This window comes from Nycticebus coucang, chromosome 17 (genome assembly GCF_027406575.1).
Source record: "Nycticebus coucang isolate mNycCou1 chromosome 17, mNycCou1.pri, whole genome shotgun sequence".
In the NCBI taxonomy this organism is placed as follows: domain Eukaryota; kingdom Metazoa; phylum Chordata; class Mammalia; order Primates; family Lorisidae; genus Nycticebus; species Nycticebus coucang.
Genome location: NC_069796.1, coordinates 36,711,424 through 36,736,819, shown reverse-complemented (window position 1 = coordinate 36,736,819; position 25,396 = coordinate 36,711,424). Strand labels below are relative to the sequence as shown.

The 25,396-nt window shown below is 43.7% G+C and overlaps 1 protein-coding gene across 8 annotated transcripts in view; it reads left to right on the top strand.

The window, feature by feature from the left end:
• Positions 1-321: 321 nt before the first annotated feature.
• The window catches only part of BRD8 (bromodomain containing 8), a 34,506-nt gene continuing 9,431 nt past the window's right edge, over positions 322-25,396 (top strand). Inside the window, exons 1-12 of one of the 8 annotated variants that reach the window (XM_053566236.1) lie at positions 325-441; positions 1,618-1,714; positions 17,051-17,120; positions 18,394-18,443; positions 18,924-19,046; positions 19,168-19,248; positions 19,916-19,980; positions 21,759-21,895; positions 22,419-22,637; positions 23,011-23,155; positions 24,401-24,610; positions 24,995-25,275. In XM_053566236.1, coding sequence (XP_053422211.1) covers positions 423-441; positions 1,618-1,714; positions 17,051-17,120; positions 18,394-18,443; positions 18,924-19,046; positions 19,168-19,248; positions 19,916-19,980; positions 21,759-21,895; positions 22,419-22,637; positions 23,011-23,155; positions 24,401-24,610; positions 24,995-25,275 — 1,497 coding nt within the window. In that variant the 5' untranslated portion in view covers positions 325-422. Of the gene's footprint in view, positions 442-1,617; positions 1,715-17,050; positions 17,121-18,393; positions 18,444-18,923; positions 19,047-19,167; positions 19,249-19,915; positions 19,981-21,758; positions 21,896-22,418; positions 22,638-23,010; positions 23,156-24,400; positions 24,611-24,994; positions 25,276-25,396 lie in introns of all 8 variants that reach the window. The other 7 variants (XM_053566240.1, XM_053566238.1, XM_053566237.1 and 4 more) reach the window with 7 other exon arrangements.

Below are 25,396 nucleotides of genomic sequence, written 5' to 3'. Positions count from 1 at the left end.
ACGAAGCCTGCTGCTACCAATCAGCGTAAGGACAGGGGGCGGAGAAGCCTCGTAAGCCGTTAACTTCGGCTTCACAACCTAACTCTAATGTGGGTCCTGGATACCAACTGTCGCGAGTTCGGAGTTTCTCCTGGGATTCGTTCCACTTAACCCTTTTCCTTGAACCCCAGACATTTCTCTCTTAAGAAGCCTAAAGGAGGTCCGGAGGTTTTAGTTGCCATCCTCTGTCCTCTTTTAGTAATACTCGTTTCGAAAAGCGGACGAGACAACTGGTTTAGGCCGCTTGCTTCGTCGTGGATTGGGGGAAACTACGTTTCCCAAGAGTCACTGCGAATCAACGCCAGTACTCTATTTCCCAGAGTTCCCCGGTTTCGGCCTTAGTGGACTGTTACTCCTCTGAGGTGGGAGACTTCGGGGCCAAGATGGCGACAGGAACTGGCAGTGAGTATCTGCGCCGTTTATCGGTGGAAATCCTTTTTTTTTTTTTTTTTTTTTGTAGAGACAGAGTCTCACTTTATGGCCCTCGGTAGAGTGCCGTGGCCTCACACAGCTCACAGCAACCTCCAACTCCTGGGCTTACGCGATTCTCTTGCCTCAGCCTCCCAAGCAGCTGGGACTACAGGTGCCCGCCACAACGTCCGGCTGTTTTTTGGTTGCAGTTTGGCCGGGGCCGGGTTTGAACCCGCCACCCTCGGTGTATGGGGCCGGCGCCTTACAGACTGAGCCACAGGCGCCGCCCAGGTGGAAATCCTTTGTAGAGCCTAGGCGAGGCGCCGCATTTCTGTTACACGCTCGGGGAGTGGGACGAGTGGTTTGCCTGACAGCCTCGGTTTTCAGAGACCTGAACTCGACGGCGTCCTGGAGGCCGTTGTTTGGAGGCCGAGAAACCTAGGGTCTTGTATTTTGGGGAGGAAGCGTAGGATTGAGATAAGCAGCTCAGTGAATCCTTTTATGGTAGGAGCTCGGCGGGGTAAGCGTAAAGGTACTTTAGAAATTTTCGGGTGCAGTCGAAGAGATCTGTGAGCCACGGAGTGGTCAGCATTTCAAAGAGCCATTCATTTTCCGACCAGCATTTGTGAACAGCGGGAGTTGTTTTGACGATAAGCTTTTTGCCACTGAGGAAATTGCGTTTGCTGCGTTTCAGCCATTTTTCTGTGTCATGGAAAGAAGAGGTCTTTTAGGCCTCTAAAAGTAGTTGATGGGGAGGAGCTGAGAGAAGTAAACAAGTTTATGCTAAGAGGAGGCGGGACAGTAGGAGGGGCTGCTACCTCGGAATCTTGGGAAATAAGCCCTCGCGTTCAGTTTAGAATGAACGTGCCGAATTCTTAAAACTGAGGCTTTAGATTGCACTGTTTAATCCCATGTTCCCCGTTTTTTTTAATGGAACGGAGCTTGAACCCATGGTATTTGAAGAAAAAATGTTCTGCTATAATTCGCACGCAACAAATAGATACTACATCCGGTGGTGATATTTCACTCGAGTGGTGAAAATAAACATTTGGCGCTAGTAGCTCACTCTGTCGACAAGTTGGGATATTTTGCATTAGGCTTTTAGTCCTCCTTCCGGGGCTTGGAACTACTGTATTAGCCGTGTTTCTAAGCCTTCTTTCCTTTCAGAACACAAGCTGCTGAGCACTGGCCCCACAGAACCATGGTCCATCAGAGAGAAGCTGTGCTTAGCATCTTCTGTCATGAGGAGTGGGGATCAAAACTGGTAAGGTATCCAGAATGTTAGGTCTTAGAAATTCGGGGGTATTTTTTATTTGGTGTATTCCTATAGTTAATTATATTTAACTTTAAATTGCACTTTTTTTTAAATTGAGACAGAGTCTCACTTTGTCACCCTTGAGTGATTCTCTTGCTGCAGCCTCCCTAGTAGCTGGGAGGACTACAGGCGCTGGCCACAATGCCTGGCTATTTTTTTATTTTTATTTATTTTTTGAGACAGAGTCTCATTATGTTGCCCTCTGTAGAGTGGTCTGGCATCACAGCTAACAGCAGCCTCAAACTCTCAAATTCTTGGGCTTAAGCGATTCTCTTGCCTCAGCCTCCCAAGTAGCTGGGACTACAAGCACCTGCCATAACACCCAGCTATTTTTTTGTTGCAGTTGTCATTGTTGATTTTAGCTGGCCCTGGCTGGGTTTGAACCTGCTAGCCTTGGTATATGTGGCCCTATCCACTGAGCTATGAGCACCACCTTTTTTTGGTTGTTTAGCAGGCCCTGGCCTGTTGAAACCCATTAGCCCTAGAGCATGTGACCGGTGCCCTAAACACTGAGCTATTGATGCCCCTCAGCATTCTTTTTTTTAGCAGCTTTATTGAGATATAATTCACATACCATAAAATTAACCCACTTAAAGTGTATAGTCCCATGTTTTTGGTATAGTTGAAGAGTTGTGTAAGCATCACCAGAACATTGTTGTTTTCTCTGAAAGAAATGCTTTACTTGTTAACTGTCACTCTATGTCCTTCCCTTATCCTCAAGTAACCACTAACCTACTCTATTTTGTTTTCTTGGCTTTACATTTTTTGGGGGGGAGACTTAAAATTTTTTATATTAGAAAACCAGGTGCGGTGACTCACACCTGAAATCCCAGCACTTAGGGAGGCGGAAGTGGGCAGATAGTCTAAGCTTACAAGTTCAAGACCAGCCGGAGCTAGAGTGAGACCCCCACCTCTAAAAATAGCCAGGCATGGCTCACCAACTGTCGCGCAGTGGTTAAGGCGCTAGCCACATACACCGAGGTGGTGGGTTCGAACCTGGCCCAGGCCAGCTAAACAACAATGACAACTGCAACAAAAAATAGCTGGGTGCTGTGGCAGGCACCTATAGTCCCAGCTACTTGGGAGGCCGAGGCAAGAGAATCGCTTAAGCCCAAGAGTTTGAGGTTGCTGTGAGCTGTGATGCCACAGTACTCTACCCAGGTCGACATAGTAAGACTCTGTCTCAAAAAAAAAAAAAAAATAGCCAGGTGTTGTGGCCAGCACCTATAATCCCAGCTGCTCAGGAGGCTGAGGCAAGAGAATCATTTGAAGCCCAGGAATCTGAGATTGCTGTGAGCTATGATGCCACGGTATTGTACTGGGGGCGACAAAGGAAGACTCTTGTCTCAAAAAAAAATTTTTTTTTCTTATTTTTAATTAAAATTAAGTGTAGTATCTGTTCTTATCAGTTTAAAATCATAACTATATGTTTATGGGGTATAATGTAATGTGATGATTTGATAGACAATGTGGAATGTTTAAATCAAACTGATTAACACAGCTATCACCTCACTTATTTTTTGTTGTAAGACATTTAAAATTTAGTTATTTTGAAATATACCCCTGTGTTGTGTATATTAGGTGAGCTCCCACCAGTTACCCTCTCCCTCTTGACCCCTTCTCCTCCCCTCTCATTCCTTACCCCTTCCCACTTGTTGGACTATATTTCTGTTTTATCACTTGTAAGAGTGTATATGTTTATATATTGGTTTCATAATAGTATTGAGTGCATTGGATATATTTTTTTCCATTCTTGAGATACTTTACTAAGAAGAATGTGTCACATACCTATTTTCTGTCTTTAGATTTGTATATTCTAGAGGCAGGAAGATGGCCCAGGAGTTTGAGGTTGCTGGGCTAGGCTGATGTCCGTCTGCAGGCAACTGTGAGACTGTTTTCTACAAAGAAAAACAACAAAAACAGATCTCTCATAAAAAATGTGGCAGGGCACAGTAGTTCATCTTATAATATCTAATATCAGCACTGGGAGGCTAAGGCAGGAGGATTACTTGAGGTCAAGAAGTTGAGACTAAGCTGTGCAATATCTCTGTAAAAACTAAGAAAAATGGTTCATGCATAATGATGTGTTCCTGTAGCTCTAGTTATTCAGGAGGCTGAGAATAGCTTAGCCCAGGAGTTTGAGGTTGCAGCGAGCTATAATGATGCCACTGTACTCTAGCCTGGGCCGTAGAGCAAGACTATCTCCAAAAAAAAAAAAAAAATTTAATAAACAATTTTTTTTAGAATAATTTTTTTTTTTTTTTTTTTTTTGTAGAGACAGAGTTTCACTTTATTGCCCTTGGTAGAGTGCCGTGGCGTCACATAGCTCACAGTAACCTCCAACTCCTGGGCTTAGGCGATTCTCCTGCCTCAGCCTCCCGAGTAGCTGGGACTACAGGTGCCTGCCACAACGCCCGGCTATTTTTTTGTTGCAGTTTGGCCGGGGACGGGTTTGAACCCGCCACCCTCGGTGTATGGGGCTGGCACCCTGCTCACTGAGCCACAGGCACCGCCCTAGAATAATTTTTAAAAATTGGAGAAATACTAAAATTCTTTTTTTTTGGCCGGGGCTGGGTTTGAACCCGCCACCTCCGGCATATGGGACCGGCGCCCTACTCCTTGAGCCACAGGCGCCGCCCTAAAATTCTTTACTTGAAATTATATATGTCTCTCTGAAATGTCTTCAGTTAATTATAAGGTGATATTTTAATAACAGTAAGTTTTAAATAGATTGGCAATAAAGACTAAGAAAAAAGTAACCTTCCTGTCTTTTTTTTTTTGGCCGGGGCTGGGTTTGAACCCGCCGCCTCTGGCATATGGGACCGGCGCCCTACTCCTAATTCAATGGATCAGCTTTAGCCTTTGCCTTCGCTCAGGCTGAGTTGCTTTAACTAATGAGTACAGAGTCAATCTTGTGCTTAGTCTTTCTCGGTTAGGTAAGATAATGAAGAATGTTTCCCCAGTGGTTTAGGGGTGTTTTTTTTTTTTTTTTTTTTTGAGACAGAGTCTGTGTTGCCCTCAGTAGAGTGCTGTGGGGTCACAGCTCAGAGCAACCTAAAACTCTTGGGCTTAAGCCATTCTCTAGCCTCATTCTCTCAAGTAGCTGGGTCTACAGGCATCTACCACAACGCCCAGCTATTTTTTTTTTTTTGTTATTGCAATTACCATTCTTTAGCAGCCCTGGTGGGTTCGAACCCACCAGCCCTGAGATATGTGGCCAGTGCTCTAACCACTAAGCTACAGGCCCTGGGCCAAGGCTATTGTTTTTGTTGGTGTTCGTTTGTTTGTTTAGTAGGCTCAGCAGGATTCAAACCCACCATCCCCAGTGCATGTGGCCAGCGCCCTAACTGCCGAACTATGGGCACTGAGTCTAGGGGGTGTTTTCGCTTGTTTGGTTTTACCTACTTGTGAGCTAACAAGTTACATTTTGTTTTGTTTTTTGAGATAGGGTCTTGCTCTGTCATCCAGACCAGAGTGCTGTGGCCTTAGCCTAGCTCACAACAATCTCAGACTCCTGGGCTCAGGCAGTCCTCCTGCCTCAGCTTCCCAACCCAAATGTTTAATAGGTAGAAGAAAACACTTTTTAAAACTTAACTTGTAGGGCAGCACCTGTGGCTCAGTGAGCAGGGCGCCGGCCCCATATACAGAGGGTGGTGGGTTCAAACCTAGCCTAGCCAAAATTGCAACAAAAAATAGCTGGGCATTGTGGCGGGCACCTGTAGTCCCAGCTACTTGGGAGGCTGAGGCAAGAGAATCGCCTAAGCCCAAGAGCTGAAGGTTGCTGTGAGCTGTGACACACGACACTCTACTGTGGGTGACAAAGTGAGACTCTGTCTCTTAAAAAATATAATAAAATAAAATAAAACTTAATTTCTAAGGCTGGGCGTGATAGATCACGCCTATAATCCTAGCACTCTGAGAGGCTAAGGTGGGTGGATTGCCTGAGCTCATAAGGTTCGAGACCAGCCTGAGCCAGAGCAAAACCTCGCCTTTAAAAATAGCTGGGTGTTGGGCGGCTCCTGTGGCTCAGTCGGTAAGGCGCCGGCCCCATATACCGAGGGTGACGGGTTCAAACCCGGCCCCGGCCAAACTGCAACCAAAGAATAGCCGGGCGCTGTGGCGGGCGCCTGTAGTCCCAGCTACTTGGGAGGCTGAAGCAAGAGAATCACTTAAGCCCAGGAGTTGGAGGTTGCTGTGAGCTGTGTGAGGCCACGGCACTCTACCAAGGGCCATAAAGTGAGACCCTGTCTCTACAAAAGAAAAAAAAAAATATCTGGGTGTTGTGGCAGGTTCCTTTAGTCCCAGCTACTTGGGAGGCTGAGGCAAGAGACTAGCTTGAGCACAAGAGTTTGAGGTTGCTGCGACAGCAATATGAAATATTGTTACCAAATATTTCATACAATATTTGGTAACAGAATTTGGTAATATCATGCCACAACCCTCTACCAAGGGGTGACACAGTGACACTCTGTGTCCCCCACAAAAAGAAAACTTAATTTGTAGCTGGGTGCTGTGGCTCATGCCTGTTTGTAATCCTAGCACTCTGGCAGGCTGAGGTGGAAGGATGGTTTGAGGTCAAGAGTTTGAGACCAGGCATGGCACCCATAGGGCAGTGGTTAAGACACCAGCCACATGCACCCAGGGTGGCGGCTTGGAACCTGGCCCAGGCCAGCTAAACAACAATGACAACTGCAACAAAAAATAGCTGGGTGTTGTGGACACCTGTAGTCCTACCTACTTGGGAAGCTGAGGCAAGAGAATTGCTTAAGCCCAAGAGTTTGAGCTTGCTGTGAGCTGTGACAGCACGGCACTCTCAAGGGCAACATAGTGAGACTCTGTCTCAAAAAAAAAAAAAAAAGTTTGAAGCCAGGCTGAGCAAAAGCAAGACCCTGTCTCTACTAAAAATAGAAAAATGAGCCAGGCCTTGTGGTGGGTGCCTATAGTCCCAACTACTTGCGAGGCTAGGTCAGGAGAATTGCTTGAGCCCAGAAGTTCAAGGCTATAGTAAGCTAGGCTGATACCACAGCAGTTTAGCCTGGGCAACAGAGTGAGACTGTCTCAAAAAACAAAAAACTTGTGAGTTTCTAGGAAATATTTTTAAAACTTAATCCAAATGAGCATCAATTTTATTGAAATCACTGGAAAGGAAAAAATGACACTTGCTGAACAATTAGTATTACTGCTAGTACAAAATGCAGTCATACTGATTTAACCATAAGAAGCCAATCTGAACTCTAGTCAGTATTAAGGCTGGTTACATGCAGTTTAGTTATGACATATGTATTTCTTTCCCACTCCCCCCGCAAAATGAGAGACAACCAGACTTTCATCTCTGCCCCTTTTTTTCATTCTAAATTCCATCAAAAATTGGGACAACACCCGGCACAGTGGCTCACGCCTATAATTCCAGCACTCTGGGAGACTGAGGTGAGCAGATTACCTGAGCTTTCATGTTCTGAGATCAGAACACTACCCTACCCACTGAGCTAGAGTGAGACTTTGTCTCTAAAAATAACCAGGCGTTGTGGCAGGCACCTGTAGTCCCATCTACTTGGGAGGCTGAAACAAGAGGATTGCTTGAGCCCAAGAGTCTGAGGTTGCTGTGAGCTATGACTTCACAGCACTCTACCAGGGGTGACAAAGTGAGACTCTGTCTCAAAAAAAAAATTTCTTTGGGACCAGAAATATATTTTGGGGGGATCTCTAAGTGCCCCAGCAAAGTATCATTTCCCTATTGGAACTTCTGCTTTTTTGGCACCTAGATATCTAACAAGGGAATCCTGGGTTGGGTCTGTCTGCTTTGCCCAGACAGTCCATACAGTCTAGTAACATGCATTTGCTCTGTGGTATTGGGCACAGTTCAAAACTATCATTTTGGGTTGCGGCCTGTAGCACAGTGGTTACAGTATCAGCCACATGCACCAAGGCTGGCAGGTTTGAGCCAGGGCAGTGCCTATAGCTCCTTGGGTATGGCGCCAGCCACATACACCAAGGCTGGTGGGTTTGAATCTGGCCCAGGCCAGCTAAAACAATGACAACTGCAACCAAAAAATAATAAAATAGCTGGGCTTTATGGTGGTTGCGTATAGTCCCAGCTACTTGGGAGGCTGAGGCAAGAGAATCGCTTAAGCCCAAGAGTTTGAGGTTGCTTTGAGCTGTGAGGCCACGGCACTGTACTGAGGGCAACAAAGTGAGATTCTTTCTCGAAAACAAACTCGTTTTAGATGGCTTCCTCTGTGTCAGTCCCTTGCCCCTCCCTTTTTTGCGTTCTCCATTTTGAATTTAACTTTCATACAATATTTGGTTATAGAATTTGATACTCTATTGGTTGTCCTACATTCTAGCATTTATTTTTTGTTTTTTAAATCTAATTTTTAAAGTAATACATGGCCACTGTAGAAACAAAAACACAACAGAAAAAGCAACAGCAACAAAGAAATGAGTCAGAAATTTCATTTATTTCTCTCATATGTAAATGAATTCTAGAGGTGAGCAGACCACAGGTGTTAAAAGCAGCTTCATAGTGACAATAGGGAGTCAGGTTCTTATCTTTTCTGCTCCACCTTCCTGTTAAAAGGGAACAGGTGTAACCTTCCTTCTACTTATTGATGGAATAAGGGCATCATAGCAGAAGTTCAGGCAGCCACTGTAGGCTATAAGATAACCAGAAGACAAACTGTATGCACAACCATTCCCTCTTTTTTTTTCTTTTTTCCTTTTTTTCATTCCCTTTTAACAGCTTTTTTTGTGGTAGAATTGATGCGTAGTAAACTGCAAGTCTGTATGTATGTTTCTTTTTTGGGAGGGGGGGGAGACAGAGTCTCAAGCTGTCCCCCTGGGTAGAGTGCTATGGTGTCATAGCTCACAGTAACCTCAAACTCTTTAGCTTAAGTGATTCCCTTGCCTCAGCCTCCCAGGTAGCTGGGACTATAGGTGCCCACTACAACACCCGGCTATTTTGTTGTTGTTGCAATTGTCATTGTTTCTTTAGCTGGCCCGGGACAGGTTCAAACCCACCAGCCTTGGTGTATGTGGCCGGCGCCCTACCCACTGAGCTACGGGTGCCGCCTGTACGTAAGTTTTTATTTATTTATTTATTTATTTTTGAGATAGAGCCTCAAGCTGTCACCCTGGGTAGAATGCCCTGGTGTCACAGCTCATAGCAACCTCCAACTCCTGGGCTTAAGCGATTTTCTTGCCTCAGCCTCCCAAGTAGCTGGGACTACAGGCACCCGCCACAATGCCTGGCTATTTTTTGGTTGTAGTTGTCATTGCTGTTTGGCAGGCCTTGGCTGGATTCGAACCTGCCAGCTCTGGTGTATGTGGCTGGCGCCTTAGCTGCTTGAGCCACAGGCGCCGAGCCTATTTATTTAGTTTTTAAGACAGTCTCACTCTATGCTCTGGGTAGAGTGCCCAGGCGTCCTAAGTCTCAGCAACCTCAAACTGTTGAGCTTAAGTGATTCTCTTGCCTCAGCCTCTGGAGAGGCTGGTAGGACAGGTGCCCGCCACCACACCTGCCTAGTGTTTTTTATTTTTAGTAGAGATGGGATCTTGCTCTTGCTCAGGCTGGTCTCAAACTTCTGAGCTCAGGCAGTCCATCTGCCTTGGCCTCCCAGAGTGCTAGGATTACAGGCCTGAGCCTGTGCATCCAGCCATTTTATTCCCCTTGGTAGAGTGCTGTGGCATCTTAGACTACAGCAACCTCAAACACTTGGGTTCAAGTGATTTTCTTGCCTCAGCCTCCCACATAGCTAGGACTACAGGTGCCCACCACAGTGCCCGGCTATTTTTTAGAGATGGTCTCTGGCTCAGGTTGGTCTTGAACCTGTGAACTCAGACAATCCACCTTCCTTGGCCTCCCAAGTGCTGGGATTACAGGCAGCGCACCGAGCAGTATATCATATTCTTGAAAAATACTTACACTGAACACAAAAATGATAAGCGTGAAGTAATGTATATAATAATTAGCTAGATTAAACAATGATTATTTGTACTTGAAAACATTATATTGTACACAATAAATTCATACAGTTTAATCTATCATTTTTTTTAAAGGGTAATGATTGCAAATAAAGGGCCCAAGTCATATGAAGTGAAAGTTCTCATTAGCATCCTGAGGTTCCTAATCCTAGTAGAGAAGTCTCTCTTTATACTTTGGCATGTGTCCTTGTAGACATTTTTTTATGCCTAATTCTAAGCTTAAAAAAGAACAGGAACATTATATATACATAGTTTTCAACTTTTGTTTTTTAAAGACAAGAGTCTCAGGCGGCACCTGTGGCTCAGTGAGTAGGGCACCAGCCCCAGGTACCGAGGGTGGCAGGTTCAAACCTGGCCCTGGTCAAACTGCAACAAAAGATAGCCGGGCGTTGTGGCGGGTGCCTGTAGTCCCACCTGCTGGGGAGGCTGAGGCAAGAGAATCACCTGGGCCCTTGAGCTGGAGGTTGCTTTGAGCTGTGAGGCCATGGCACTCTACTGAGGGTGACAGAGTGAGACTCTGTCTCTAAAAAGAAAAAGAAAATACATATATATATTTATATATATGTATATATATATAAAATAAAGACAGAGTCTCACTTTGTTGCCCTTGGTAGAGTACTGTGGTGTTACAGCTCACAGCAACCTCCAGTTTGTGGGCTTAGGCGATTCTCTTGCCTAAGCCTCCCAAGTAGCGGGACTAAAGGCGCTCGCCACAATGGCTATTTTTTTTTGTTGCAATTTGGCTGGGGGCGGGTTTGAACCCGCCCACCCTTGGTATATGGGGCCAGTGCCCTACTCACTGAGCCACAGGCGCTGCCCTAGTTTTCAACTTTTAAAAAAATTTGAAACAATATCTTTCCTTCCATGATTCTATTAATAGAAAAAAATTTTTAGAATAATTTCATGGGTCTCTTTCTTTTTTTTTTTTTTTTTTTTTTTTTTTTTTTTTTTTTTTGTAGAGACAGAGTTTTACTTTATGGCCCTCGGTAGAGTGCCGTGGCCTCACACAGCTCACAGCAACCTCCAACTCCTGGGCTTAAGCGATTCTCTTGCCTCAGCCTCCCGAGTAGCTGGGACTACAGGCGCCCGCCACAACGCCCGGCTATTTTTTGGTTGCAGTTTGGCCGGGGCTGGGTTTGAACCCGCCACCCTCGGCATATGGGGCCGGCGCCTTACTGACTGAGCCACAGGCGCCGCCCCTCATGGGTCTCTTTCTACACCAGAAGACTTTAAAAGACTGAGTGGTATTCTGATTGGATCTTCCATAATTTGTTTTAAATTTACCTAGGATTGACATTTAGGTTTATAGTTTTCTGATCTTTGTGTCAATATTTTTGTAGGATTTATTGCTTAGAAGTGAAATTGCTAGATCTATGTTATGTGCATAATGATGTTTAGAAAACCTCATAAATACTGTGCATCACAAAATTTTCTTGTTAAAATAGTTTTTCTTTTTTTTTCTCATTTATTAAAGGTGTATGTACCTGCTAGTCATAGCTTCATGTCAGTCTTTGATAAATCAATGTTAGCCTGATTTGATATTCTAGCTAAAAGCAAATATGAACTGTTCAAAAGAGCTCAATAACTTCCTTCGTTGCTTTAAGTATTACAGATTTCAAAAGCTTTATCATTTAAAAAATAGATAGTTTTTAGGCACAGTGACTCATGCCTGTAATCCTAACACTTTGGGAGACTGAGGCAGGAGGGTTACTTGAGGCCAGGAGTTTAAGACCAGCCTGAGTAAGAGTGAAACTCTGTCTTTACAGGCATGGTGGTACACATCTGTAGTCCCAGCACTTTGGGAGGCTGAGGCAGGAGGATTGCTTAGGCTCAGGAGTTTGAGTTTGCAGTGAACTATGATGACGCTACTGTACTCTGGCCCGGGTGACAGAGTGAAACCCTGTCTCAAGAAAAACAAAGTAAATAAAAAAAAAATGATATGATAGAATGCAAACCTTTCTACACCCTTTTTAGGATTACGGGAGGAAAGTTAGAAAACTACCTAGGTAGCAAACTCCCAAAAGGGGTTAATATCCTGCATGTTTGATGACATCAGTACAGTGTGCAATATTGAGGGACCAGGATGTAGCTTAATAGGCTTCTTGAAGTGCGGGGATTACAAGTGTGCGCCAACACACCTGGTCTCCCCATTTTTTCACACAAATGGTCATATACTGGACTTAGTGTTCTTTACCTTGCTACTCCTGCTGCTTTTTCTTTTAACTTCCTACTATATCTTAGAGATCATTGTATATCTGTATTTGAAGATCTGGCTCATTCCCTATACCCTTTTTTTAAAAACAGCTACATGGTACCTGTATTCTGTTTTATGAATTCATTATAATTTATTTAACTAGTACCTTTCTGATGGACATTTACTAATACAAATATAACCTTGTATGGTTATACATAAATTGCATTTGACCCTTGAACAACATGAGTTTGAACTGTGTGGATCCATTTTATACATCAAAATACAGTATTTCCAGGATGCAAAACCTGTTTATATGGAGGGCAGGCTTTTCCTAAGTACACAGGTTTTGCAGGGCAGACTGCCAGACTACCTTGGTGTACATGAGGAGTCCTTGAATTAGTCGTTGTCTTTTTTTTTTTTTTTCTTTTGAGATAGGAGTCTCAAGCTGTCGCGCTGGGTAGAGTGCCTTACAGCAAGCTCCAACTCTTGGGCTCAAGCAATCCTCTTGCCTCAATTTTTCTTTTTCTTTCTTTTTTTTTTTTTAAGTAGAGCTGAGTTCTTGCTTTTGCTCAAGCTGGTCTTGAATTCATGAGCTTGAGCTATCCACCCGCCTGGGCCTGCCAAAGTGCTAGGATTACAGGCATGAGCCACCACACCCAGCCTGAATTAGTCTTCATATAGGAAGGGATGATTGTGTATCTGTGAGATTAACCGAAAGTAAAATTGCCAGGTCAGAGTTTATGAGTTTATAAAATTTGATAGGCTGTGACTCTGTACCTATAGCTGAAGTGGCTAGGGCGCCAGCCACATACACCAGAGCTGGTGGGTTCGAATCCAGCCTGGGACTGGGACTGCCAAACAACAATGACAACTACAACCAAAAAATGGCTAGGCATCGTGGTGGGCGCCTGTGGTCCCAGCTACTTGGAAGGCTGAGGCAAGAGAATCGCTAAAGCCCAGAAGTTTGAGTTTGCTGTGCACAAGCTGTGACGCCACGGCTCTCTACCCAGGGTGACAGCGTGAGACTTTGTCTCAAAAAAAAAAAAAAAAAAAAAATTTGATAGGCTGGGCGAGGTGGTTCATGCCTATAATTCCAGCACTTGGGAGGCTGAAGCAGTTTGATTGCCTGAGCTCCTGGGTTTGAGACCAGCCTGAGCCAGAGTGAGACCCTGGCTCGAAAGTAACCAGGTGATGGGCGGCGCCTGTGGCTCAGTGAGTAATGCACGGGACCCATATACCAAGGGTGGCGGGTTCAAACCCAGCCCCTGCCAAACTGCAACAACAACAAAAAAATAGCCGGGCACTGTGGTGGGTGCCTGTAGTCCCAGCTACTCGGGAGGCTGAGCCTAAGCCCAAGAGCTTGAGGTTGCTGTGAGCTGTGATGCCATGGCACTCTACCGAGTGTGACAAAGTGAGACACTGTCTCGAAAAAAGAAAAGGAAAAAAAAGTAACCGGGTGCTGTGGCAGGCACCTGGTAGTCCCAGATACATGGGAGGCTGAGGCAGGAGAATCACTTGATCCCAAGAGTTTTGGAGGGTGCTGTGAGCTAAGATGGTCATGGCATTCTACCAAGGGTGATCAAGTGAGACTGTCTCAAAAAAATAAAATAAAATTTGATAAATATTTAAAATTTTCCTATTTAGAGATTGTTTTATTTATATTCCCATTGATAACATATGAGAGTGCCTGTTTTTCTGTGCCTTGTCTTATAGAATGTGTTGTTAGATGTTTTTGATCTTCAACAATATTATCAAAGGTGACAAGTTGTTTTGTTTTTTTGAGGCAGTCTTGCTCTGTTGCTAGGCTAGAGTGCCATGGCTTTGGCCTAGCTCATAGCATCCTCAAACTCCAAGGCTCAAGTGATCCTCCTGCCTTAGCATCCCAAGTAACTGGAACTACAGGTGTGCACCACCCACACCTGGCTGCCCCTCAGGCTGGTCTTGAAACCCTGACCTCAGGTGATCCTCCCTCTCAACTTCCCTCCCAGGATTGCAGATGTGAGCCAACTTGCCAGCCAGTATTTTGTATTTTTCATTTGCATTTATTTTAAGTTGAGTGAAGTTGACCAATCCTTGTATGCTAAAGAGCCACTTGTATTTTCTTTTCTGTAAACTGTCCTTTTTGTATCTGGTTATTAGCCTTTGTCTTTAATTTGGGGTGGGGGAGCTTTTATACGCGATTAGCCGTTCGAACAATAAGATACTTTTTCTTCTTTTTTTTTTTTTTTTTTGTGGTTTTTGGCCAGGGCTGGGTTTGAACCTACCACCTCCGGCATATGGGACCAGCGCCCTACTCCTTGAGCCACAGGCGCTGCCCTTTTTCTTCTTTTTTTAACCAGTGTGCCAATTAGTATCGCTTATGGTGTCATTTTTTTTTTTTTTTTTTTTCTTGGCCGGGGCTAGGTTTGAACCCGCCACCTCCAGCATATGGGACCGACGCCCTACTCCTTGAGCCACAGGCGCCGCCCTATGGTGGCATTTTTACACTAAGAATTTTTTTTTCCCTTTTTTTTTTTTTCGTAGAGACAGAGTTTCACTTTATTGTCCTCGGTAGAGTGCCGTGGCCTCACACAGCTCACAGCAACTTCCAACTCCTGGGCTTAAGCGATTCTCTTGCCTCAGCCTCCCAAGTAGCTGGGACTACAGGCGCCCCGCCACAACGCCCGGCTATTTTTTGGTTGCAGTTTGGCTGGGGCCGGTGCCTTACCGACTGAGCCACAGGCGCCGCCCCTACGCTAAGAATTTTTACATATAGTGTATTTACTAATGTTTTTCTTCTATGGCTCCTGGATTTTGTGACATCATTAGAAAGTCCTTCCCCAGTCCAACATTATAAAATAATTCTTTAACTTTTAAAAAAATATATTTAATTTTGGATCCATGTGGAGTTTTTCTTGGTATAAGGTGTGAAGTTTGGATCAAATTTTATTTTTTCCGATAGCTAGCTATATAACAATTTTTTTTTTTTTTTGAGACAGAGTCTCACTTGGTCACCCTCAGTAGAATGCTGTGGCATCTTAGCTTACAGCAACTTCGAACTGTTGGGCTGAGGCGTTCCTCTTGCCTCAGCCTCCTGAGGAGCTGAGACTACAGGCGCTCACCACAACACCTGGCTATTTTTAGAGACTGGCGCTCGTTCTTGCTCAGGCTGGTCTTGAACTCGTGAGGTCAGGCAATCTGTCCTCCTCACCCTCTGAGAGTGTATATAACAATATACTTTTTATAAAAATCACTCTGAGATATCATCATCCCGACATAAAATTTAAACATTTCTTTTGGAGGTTCAGAAATATTTCAACCCCATTGAGAAGTATGGAGAATAATATAGTTTGCCCATGTACTTTCTACCTGGATTTAACAAATCTTAATATTTAATAATTTTTATAATTATTCATAATTTTAGTATTTTTATTTTTTGAGACAGAATCTCACTTTGTCACCTCCAGTAGAGTGCCGTGGCATTGTAGCTCACAACAACCTCAAACTCTTGGGTTCAGGTCTTCCTCTTGCCTCAGTCTCCCAAATAGCTGGCACTACAGGTGTCCGCCACAATGCCCGGCAATTGTTTGGTTTCTTTTTTTTTTTTGAGACAGAATCTCAAGCTGTCGCCCTGGGTAGAGTGTCGTGGCATCACAGTTCACAGCAACCTCGAACTCTTGGGCTTAAGCAATTCTCTTGCCTCAGCCTTCCAAGTAACTGGGACTATAGGCGCCTGCCAAAATGCCCGGCTATTTTTGATTGTAGTTGTCATTTTTGTTTGGCAGGCCTGGGCTGGATTCAAACCCACCAGCTCCGGTGTATGTGGCTGGTGCCCTAGCCGCTGAGCTACAGGAGCCAAACCTGTTTGTTTTAGTTTTGTTTTTTTTTTTTTTTTTTGAGACAAAGTCTCAAGCTATCTCTCTGGGTAGAGTACCATGGCATCACAGCTCATAGCAACCTCAAACACTTGGGCTTAAGCAGTTCTCTTGCCTCAGCCTCCCAAGTAGCTGGGACTACAGGCACCTGCCACAACGGCCGACTATCTTGTTGTTGTTGTTGTTATAGTTTTCATTGTTGTTTTAGCTGGCCCCAGTCTGGTTCAAACCCACCAGTCTTGGTGTATGTGGCCAGCGCCCTATCCTTTTTTCAATTAGTATGTTATAAATATATTCCACATCACTGAATATGTTTCATTATTATTTTTATGGGATATTTAATATTTCACAGGATTGAGGTGTGATAATTTAGATAGCCTCTTTTGGGCATTTAGGAAAAATTCAACTGTTTATCATTCAGGTCAAATTTACATGAACATCTTGGCTGGTACTTTCTCCTTTCGTTGAATTAGAGCCTTACGTTACATTATCAGGAGCTGTATTAGTGGATTAAAAGATAATAACATTTTTGGTTCTGGAATGTATTACTAGTTGCTTTTTTAAAGGTCTTTTTTAGGTTTGGCACCTGCAGCTCAGTGAGTAGGGCACTGGCCACATACACCAAGGCTGGCGAGTTCTAACCTGGTCCAGGCCAGCTAAACAACAATGACAACTGCAACCAAAAAATAGCCAGGCATTGTGGCAGACGCCTATAGTTCCAGCTACTTGGGAGGCTGAGGCAAGAGAATTGCTTAAGCCCAAGTGTTTGACGTTGCTGTGAGTTGTGATGTCACAGCACTCTACCAAGGGCAACATAGTGAGACTGTCTCAAAAAAGAAAGATTTTTTTTTTTTTTTGCAGTTTTTGGCCAGGGCTGGGCTTGAATCCACCACCTCCGGTATATGGACCAGCGCCTTACTCCTCTGAGCTACAGGCGCCGCCCAAGAAAGATCCTTTTTAAAAGAAACAAACCAGAACAAAAGTGACATAAAAATATTTTCCCCAATGAACAGAAATAATACTTTACTATATGTACTTTACTTCACCTAGTAAATACAACTTTCAGAAAAACTGTTTGACAATAACTTTTTCTCTTTAAATGACTTTTAAGTAGTTGTGTTATTTTCCACAGCCAGATATTATAGAAAACTTCTTGATGAAAGTTTATTCCAAAGTTTGAACTCCAGACCTTAAATTCTCACCATACTTCTTTCTTTTGTTTCTTTAGTTTATAATAAAGCTTTTCTTATTTTATAGGGTATCAGTTAGTAGAGCGATCAAACCCTTCGCAGAACCTGGCCGCCCTCCAGACTGGTTCTCTCAAAAAGTAAGTTTCTAGGATGGTGTCTGGCTCAGTGAGTAGGGCACCGACCCCATATACTGAGGGTGGTGGGTTCAAACCCGGCGCCAGCCAAAACTGCAACAAAGAAATACATTGCCAGGCCTTGTGGCAGGCGCCTGTAGTCACAGCTACTTGGGAGGCTAAGGCAAGAGAATCGCCTTAGCCTAAGGGCTGGAGGTTGCTGTGAGCTGTGACGCCATGGCATGAGAGGGCAACAAAGTAAGACTCTGTCTCAAAAAAAAAAAAAAAAGTAAGTTTTCAAGCAAGTGATCTATTAGAGCAGGCTTTGAAATGCGAAATGTGAAGTTCTTCACTACCTCATGCCTTTTAATTACCAGCCTTTTAGACCATGAAGCAGAATAGTTGAGAATGCCCTTTCTTTTTTCCACACTATTTACTAATTCACTCATGTATTCTCGTATTACAAACTCTCCTTATAATTGTAACATAACAGTTAAGAGTCTAAGCTTGAGGATGGCGTCTGTGGCTCAAGGAGTAGGGTGCTGGCCCCATATACCAGAGGTGGCAGGTTCAAAACCGGCCCTGGCCAAAAAACTGCCAAAAAAAAACAAGAGTTTAGAGTTAGACAAATCTGGGTTGAGTATGATGCCACCTAAAAATTTTAGACTGAGATCCTGTGATATTATTTGTAAAATAAGGTAAGGATTGTTTCTGGATTACTGTAAAGTTAATTGGGGTAATACATATAAAGATTTAGCACAGCAAATTTTGCGTGTAAATATTGGCTAATATGTTGGCTTTCTCCAAATGCACAAACTCTAAGCCCTAAAACTCCCTTTTTCTGTGCCCTGGTATTGATTATTTTGAACTGATTTGAGTATAAATTTGCTCTCCCTGTGAGGTGGTTCATGCCTGTAATCCTGGCACTCTGAGAGACCAAGGAGGGAAGATCACTTATACTCAGGAGTTTAAGACCAGCCTGACCAAGAGTGAGACCCTGTCTCTACTAGAAAAATTAGCTGAACATGGTAGCAGGTGTCTGTCCTCCCAGCAACTTGGGAGGTTGAGGCAAGAGGATCACTTGAGCCCAAGAGTTTGAGGTTGCTGTTAGGCTGATGCCATGGCACTCAAACCTGGGCAACATAGTAAGACTTCGTCTCAAAAAAAAAAAAAATTTTGTCTTGCTAAAAACTACTCACATGTTACACATAGCTGTCCTTTCTATACAATTTGTTGAAACTTTTTAAGGTCATTTCTTTTTTAGCCTTGCTCATCACAGTTTCACTTTTTTCCTTAGCATTGTGCTTCTCAATACTCGGAGCTTCTAGAGACCACTGAGACTCCAAAGTGAGTACAAAGCCAGGTGCTTTAGCTAAATCCCTTCATGGAGTCTTTACTGAGGAAATCTGGTTTATATTTATATTATTGGGTGGTAAAAATATAGCAGAAATTATCTATGGTTAAGTGGTAAGAAGGCTCAAAGAGGCTTGCACCCATAGCTCAGTGGCTAGGGCACTGGCCACATACACCAAGGGTGGTGGGTTCGAACCCAGCCTAGGCCTGCCAAATAACAGTGACAACTACAACAAAAAAAATAGCTGGACGTTATGGCAGGCACCTATAGTCCCAGTCACTTGGGAGGCTGAGACAAGAGAATTGCTTAAGCCCAAGAGTTTGAGGTTGCTGTGAGCTGTGACTCCAGGGCACTCTACCAAGGTGACATAGTGAGACTCTTGTCAAAAAAAAAAAAAAAGGCTCAAAGAAATCATATGGGAATGGGAACAAATATTTTATTTGAATACTGATTTTTTTTTCAATTTTTCGCAGGCGGAAACGAGGTGAAAAAGGAGAAGTGGTGGAAACTGTTGAAGATGTCATTGTTCGGAAACTAACTGCTGAGCGAGTTGAGGAACTAAAGAAAGTGATAAAAGAAACCCAGGAAAGATACAGGTAGTTATCAGAAGGCCAAAAGGTTGGGAAAGACAAGAGGAGCTGACTTTGGGGATTGGTCAGAATTTTCAAAATAGTAGATGAAAATACCCAGTTAACCTGCATCTCTTTCTTCCTATAGACGACTAAAGAGAGATGCAGAACTAATTCAAGCTGGACACATGGACAGCAGACTGGATGAGCTTTGCAATGACATTGCAATGTGGGTTATATTGTTCTTCAATCTGTGCTCCTTTTTCTCTTTTATCCTCTTTACCCCTTGGGTAATCTGCCTGTTTCTTCCATTGCCATTCCTGTAGACTTGAGACAAATTCTGGAAGGGAAAGCTGCAGAGTGGCCTGCTGGGTTGGGGTGGGATGGTATAAGTCCTAGAAGGTAATGTGATGGAACATTTTAGTTTTCCTGACTGAAGAACTGGGAGTTAGAAAGTATAACCCAGGCTCAGCACCTTGTAGCACAGTAGTTACGGCACCAGCCGCATACATTGAGGCTGGCAGGTTAGAACCTGGCCTGGGCCAGGTAAACAACAACTGCCACAACAAAAAAATAGCTGGGCATTGTGGTGGGCACCTATAGTCCCAGCTACTTGGCAGGCTAAGGCAAGAGAATCATTTAAGCCCAAGAGTTTGAGTTTGGTGTGAACTGTGATGCCACGGCACTCTACCCAGGGCAACATAGTGAGGCTCTGTCTCAAAAAAAAAAAAGAAAAAGGAAGGAAGTATACCCCAATTCTCTTGTTTTGTTGACTAGAATTCCTATTTAGGCCTTTTCCTTCAGAAGGTACTGACCTAGCAAAACATTTCTTTTTGAGAGCATTGCAAAGAATGGGGAAAAGCTAGGGCTGGCTTAACCCTTAATTTCCTTTTTAGGAAGAAGAAATTGGAGGAGGAGGAGGCTGAAGTAAAAAGGAAGGCTACAGATGCTGCATATCAGGGTAAGATGAACCTAGTGCTTCTGTTCAGTGATTGATTATATAATACTACATGCTAATAATAGTCGAAGATTATTTGTAACATAAAATCTACTAGCTTAAATTTATTTGCACACTTTTTTTCTGTTATCTTTTCTTGTAACAGAATACAAACATCCCTTAATGTCCAGGAAGAACCTATTAGAAAAAGTTCTGCTCAGATCTCACTAGATTTGAAATTTTTAGTACAAAGGTGCACTAAGACATTGAGGATAATTAAGGTTTTTGCAATGAAAGGCCTGTGTAAAGATTGAGAATAAGTTAGATACTAGTAAAGGGAGACACTTAAGCTTTTGAAACTCTAGGAACACATTGGCTAGGAGCCGATGGCCAATGACATCTTTTCCCCCTTCTTATTTATTTTATTATTTTTTTTGAGACAGAGTCTCACTATGTCACCCTCAGTAGAGTGTCATGGTGTCACAGCTCACAGCAACCACAAACTTTTGGGCTTAAGCAATTCTGTTGTCTCAGCCTCCCAAGTAGCTAGGACTACAGACGCCTGACCCAACACCCGGCTTGTTGCAGTTATCATTGTTGTTTAGCTGGCTCGGGCCGATTTTGAACCCACCAACCTCGATGTACGTAGCTGTCACCGTAACTGCTGTGCTACGGCCACCAAGCCTTATTTATTTTTCTTAAGAGACAGGGTCTTGCTCTGTCATCCAGTGCAGTGGTACAGTCGCATTTTACTGCAACCTTTAACTCCTGGTCTCAAGTGATCCTCCTACCTCAGCTTCTCAAGTGGCTGGGACTACAGGCACATGCACCACATCCAGCTAATATTTACTTTTTGTAGAGATAGGTTCTCACTATGTCGCCCTGGCCGGTCACAAAACTCATGTGATCCTCCCACCTCTAGCTCCCAAAGTGCTGGGATAACAGGCATGAGTAATCTCATATGGCCTCTCCTGTCCCCCTTTTTTGTCACCCTCAGTAGAGTGCTGTGGCATCATAGCTCCCAGCAACCTCAAACACTTGGACTCTATCTAGTGATTCTCTTTCCTCAGCCTCCTGAGTAGTTGGGACTACTGGTGCCTGCCACAACGCCTAGCAATTTTTAGAGACGAGGTCTTGCTCTGGCTTAGGCTGGTCTTGAACCTGTGAGCTCAGGCAATCCATCCGCCTATGCTTCCCAGAGTCTTTTTCCCCTTTCTTGAAAAAAAAATCTGAACTTGCTGACGAGGATATTAGAGAGTATTTAAACCGCTTTCCTACTTCTAAGGCCTGTGGGATAATTAAAAAAGTTTGCTTTAGTGAGAATTGCCCTTGGAAAAATTAGGCTATAAAGTTACCCATTTTCAGAAGTGTTACAGCTTTTTTTTTTGAGACATAGTCTCAAGCTTTTATCCTGGGTAGAGTGCCATAGTGTCACAGCTCACAGCAACCTCCAACTCTTGGGCGTAAGCGATTCTCTTGCCTCACCCTCCCGAGTAGCTGGGACTACAGGTGCCCACCACAACGCCTGGCCATTCTTTGTTTTTTTTGTTTTTTTTTTTTTTGCTTGTAGTTGTCATTGTTGTTTGGCAGGCCCGGTTGGATTCAAACCTGTCAGCTCCTGTGTGTGTAGCTGGCACCCTAGACACTGAGCTACAGGTGCCGAGACAGGAAGTGTTAAAGCTTTCTAATCCAAACTTAGGAGTACAACATTCCTGTTTGTCCTTTATTGTGTAATAACAGGGTAGTGTCTAGTTTTATATTTAATCTTGATGATTTGGACATTGTCCTCTTTTATGTTCTAGCTCGTCAAGCAGTAAAAACACCCCCTCGGAGGTTACCTACTGTGATGGTCCGCTCTCCTATAGATTCTGCCTCCCCAGGAGGTGATTATCCACTTGGGGACTTGACTCCAACCACTATAGAAGAGGCCACCTCTGGGGTGAGTATATTTCTGTGGGAATTGATTGGCAAGGGGCAATAAGCCAACAGAAAAGCTGAGTGATGAGGACACCACTTTTGGCCTGAAGACACCTTCCTCTGTTGGTCTGAATGCTAAAGACTTAATTTACCCTGTTCTGTTTTTTGATATAGGGTTGGACCTAAAAACATAGAGGCTTTTAACCTTTTGAGAGATAGGTAAAAGATTATGTTAAGGAATTGTGTGCTTAGACTACTAGTCTTATAAAATAAGAGACAATTTTCTTATAAATAGAATTTTGGTAGTGGATAAGGAGTTTGTAAAAGGCAGTTTGGGTGGAATGGTTGGATCATTGTGGATTTGATTGGGTGAAAGAGAAAAAAATTATGGTGTAGAAAGATAGGGCTGAGAGGAGGGGTAGAGGGTTTCTGGGCAATTCCACTTAGGACTAATAAAGTAACAGGTAGACACACTAACACATCCAGATTAGGAGGGAACCTTTCATAATTTGAGAGTCAGATAAAGGTTCTCTGTTGTCTCTTAGGTAACCCCCGGGACTTTGCCGAGTACCCCAGTCACCTCGTTTCCTGGGATTCCTGACACCCTTCCTCCAGGCTCTGCACCCTTAGAAGCCCCCATGACCCCAGTAACAGATGATTCACCCCAGAAAAAGATGCTTGGACAGAAAGCAACTCCACCCCCCTCCCCTCTGCTGTCAGAGCTCTTGAAGAAGGGCAGCCTCTTGCCTACTAGCCCCAGACTGGTATGGAGACTTCTGTGGGTGTTTGAGAGCTGTGGTGATTTAGTATTTGGAAGGGAGTGCCTGGGACCTAAAATGTGACATGGGGAAAAAGTTGAAAAGAGGAAGAGATCTAGTTAAATGTTAATCTTTTTTAAAAATCTAGTAAGATGATAGTATCCTTGGGTCCTGAGGTATCTGAACCACAATTATTTTGGTTCTCTTCTCCAGAGAAATCTTGTCAAATAAGTTTAGAGTTTCCCTTGGGTCTCAAATTATCTCTGTGGATGTTACCTACTAGTTTTCATGAAATTATATTGACTGCTGGAGCTTTTTTTGGGAAGTGGTAGTAAAGGAAAGCTTGAGTGTAGCCTTCACCTCTATTCTTCCCTGATAGGTCAATGAGAGTGAGATGGCTGTGGCTTCTGGTCACCTGAACAGTACTGGTGTCCTCCTGGAGGTAGGCGGGGTCCTTCCCATGATACATGGTGGGGAGATACAGCAAACACCCAATACTGTTGCAGCCTCCCCTGCTGCCTCAGGTAAGTTACCACTTTTCCTTCATCCACTTCAGAGATGTTGAACTTTGCATTGATTGCCCTCATTTTCAGTGTTTGTTACTAAGCAATTGTCAATCCCAGATTTAGAGCCCAACTACTTTTGGAGCTAACCTTAACCAATTAAATAAGATAGTGCTGTAGATAATAAATCCATTTCACCTTCAAAATATTCCTATCCCTGATTGATCACAGTATAGATTTTGATGAGAATAATAGTGAAGCTGCTTCTTTGTGGCTTTTAAAATCATGAAAAGGTGCAGATATCCTGAGACTAAGAATAGGGGAATAAGATTTAGAACCAGAGAACTGGGCTTTAATCTCAGGGCTGCCACCCACTAGTTTTGAGCCTCAGTGTCCTCTTTTGTTAATTGTGATATATATACTTGACAAGGATGTAGTGAGAATTAAATTAGAAAATGTAAAGCCGGGCGGCGCCTGTGGCTCAGTGAGTAGGGTGCCGGCCCCATATGCCGAGGGTGGTGGGTTCAAACCCAACCCCGGCCAAACTGCAACAAAAAAATAGCCGGGCACTGTGGCGGGCGCCTGTAGTCCCAGCTGCTCGGGAGGCTGAGGCAAGAGAATCACGTAAGCCCAAGAGTTAGAGGTTGCTGTGAGCCGTGTGACGCCACGGCACTCTCCCCAAGGGCGGTACAGTGAGACTGCCTCTACAAAAGAAAAGCCCATAAAATACCTTAGACACTTTAGGTATTGCTATTTGCGTGGTGTTAATTTGGGTCATTTATAGTGTGCTAAACTTTAGCAGAAGTGATTTACCCATACCAGTTTTTTTTTTTACTTTTTTTTGTCAATTGTTTAATTTTCCTCTGACAAAATATTTTCATCTATTTTTGTTCACTTCTAACTTAGAGGAGGATCTTAAGGAAGGTTAGAGAAGGTTAAGGATATAAGTGATAATGCTTATTTTACATAAGAGTTGCTCTTATCCTTTAAGACTATAAAAATTTTCTGGGGCGGCGCCTGTGGCTCAAAGGGGTAGGGCACGGGCCCCATATGCCGGAGGTGGCGGGTTCAAACCCAGCCCTGGCCAAAAACTACAAAAAAAAAAAAAAAAAAAAAAAAGACTGTAAAAATTTTCTTAGTCGAGGTTTTTTTCATTTATTTCTAAAAGGCCATATCAATTCAGATTAGTTGAGTCTTAAGGTAGCCATTGCTTCTTGTTCATGTGCTTTCTTTTTACCTCATTTTATATACCTCTTTGTCTGTTAGGTGCTCCCACTCTTTCCCGGCTTTTAGAAGCTGGTCCTACACAGTTCACCACACCTCTTGCTTCCTTCACTACTGTTGCCAGTGAGCCTCCAGTTAAACTTGTGCCACCCCCTGTAGAGTCTGTGCCCCAGGCTACCATTGTCATGATGCCTGCGCTGCCAGCACCATCCTCTGTTCCGGCTGTCTCCACTCCTGAAAGTATAGCTCCAGGTGCGTCCCTGAGCAGCCACTAGGTCCAAAGTTTTGTTTTGAGTTTCAGTGAGAGAAAGATAACCAAGATCATCAGCTCCAATTCAGAGGCTTCTGTTGACATGTATTATCTTTATCCTTAGGGGTAAAAAGGATGATTAAAGAGGAGGGTGGGCATTTATGCATTGGGGGGAAATGGCTAAATGTAAAATATAAGCAGCCTTGAGAGTGTATTCTCACCTTTCTAAATAAAACCGGGGAAAGGAAATCAGAGGCAATGTATGGTAACCTTTTCTGACTTTTAATTGTGTGGGTACAGATCTGTCTACAGCACTGATATGATCTCTGAGTGGTCACTTAGTACCCAATAAATGTCTGAGATACTTTTCTCTTCCTGTTATTCAGCGAGTCAGCCTGACACCTGTGTTCCCATGGAGGCTGTGGGGGATCCACATACTGTGACTGTTTCCATGGATAGCAGTGAAATCTCCATGATTATTAATTCTATCAAAGAAGAGTGTTTTCGATCAGGGGTAGCAGAGGTCCCTGGAGGATCAAAGGCTCCTAGCATAGATGGGAAGGAAGATTTAGATCTGGCTGAGAAGATGGATATTGCAGTGTCTTACACGGGTGAAGAGCTGGACTTTGAGACTGTTGGAGACATCATTGCCATCATTGAGGATAAGGTAACTATTCAGCAAAGCCTCAGAGAGTCTTTCATGGCTTCTATCTAGTCTTCACTCCTCAGTCTCTCCTTGTTTCTTGTAGTAAAAATTACTTAAACAATTTTCACAAAATAAAACCAAA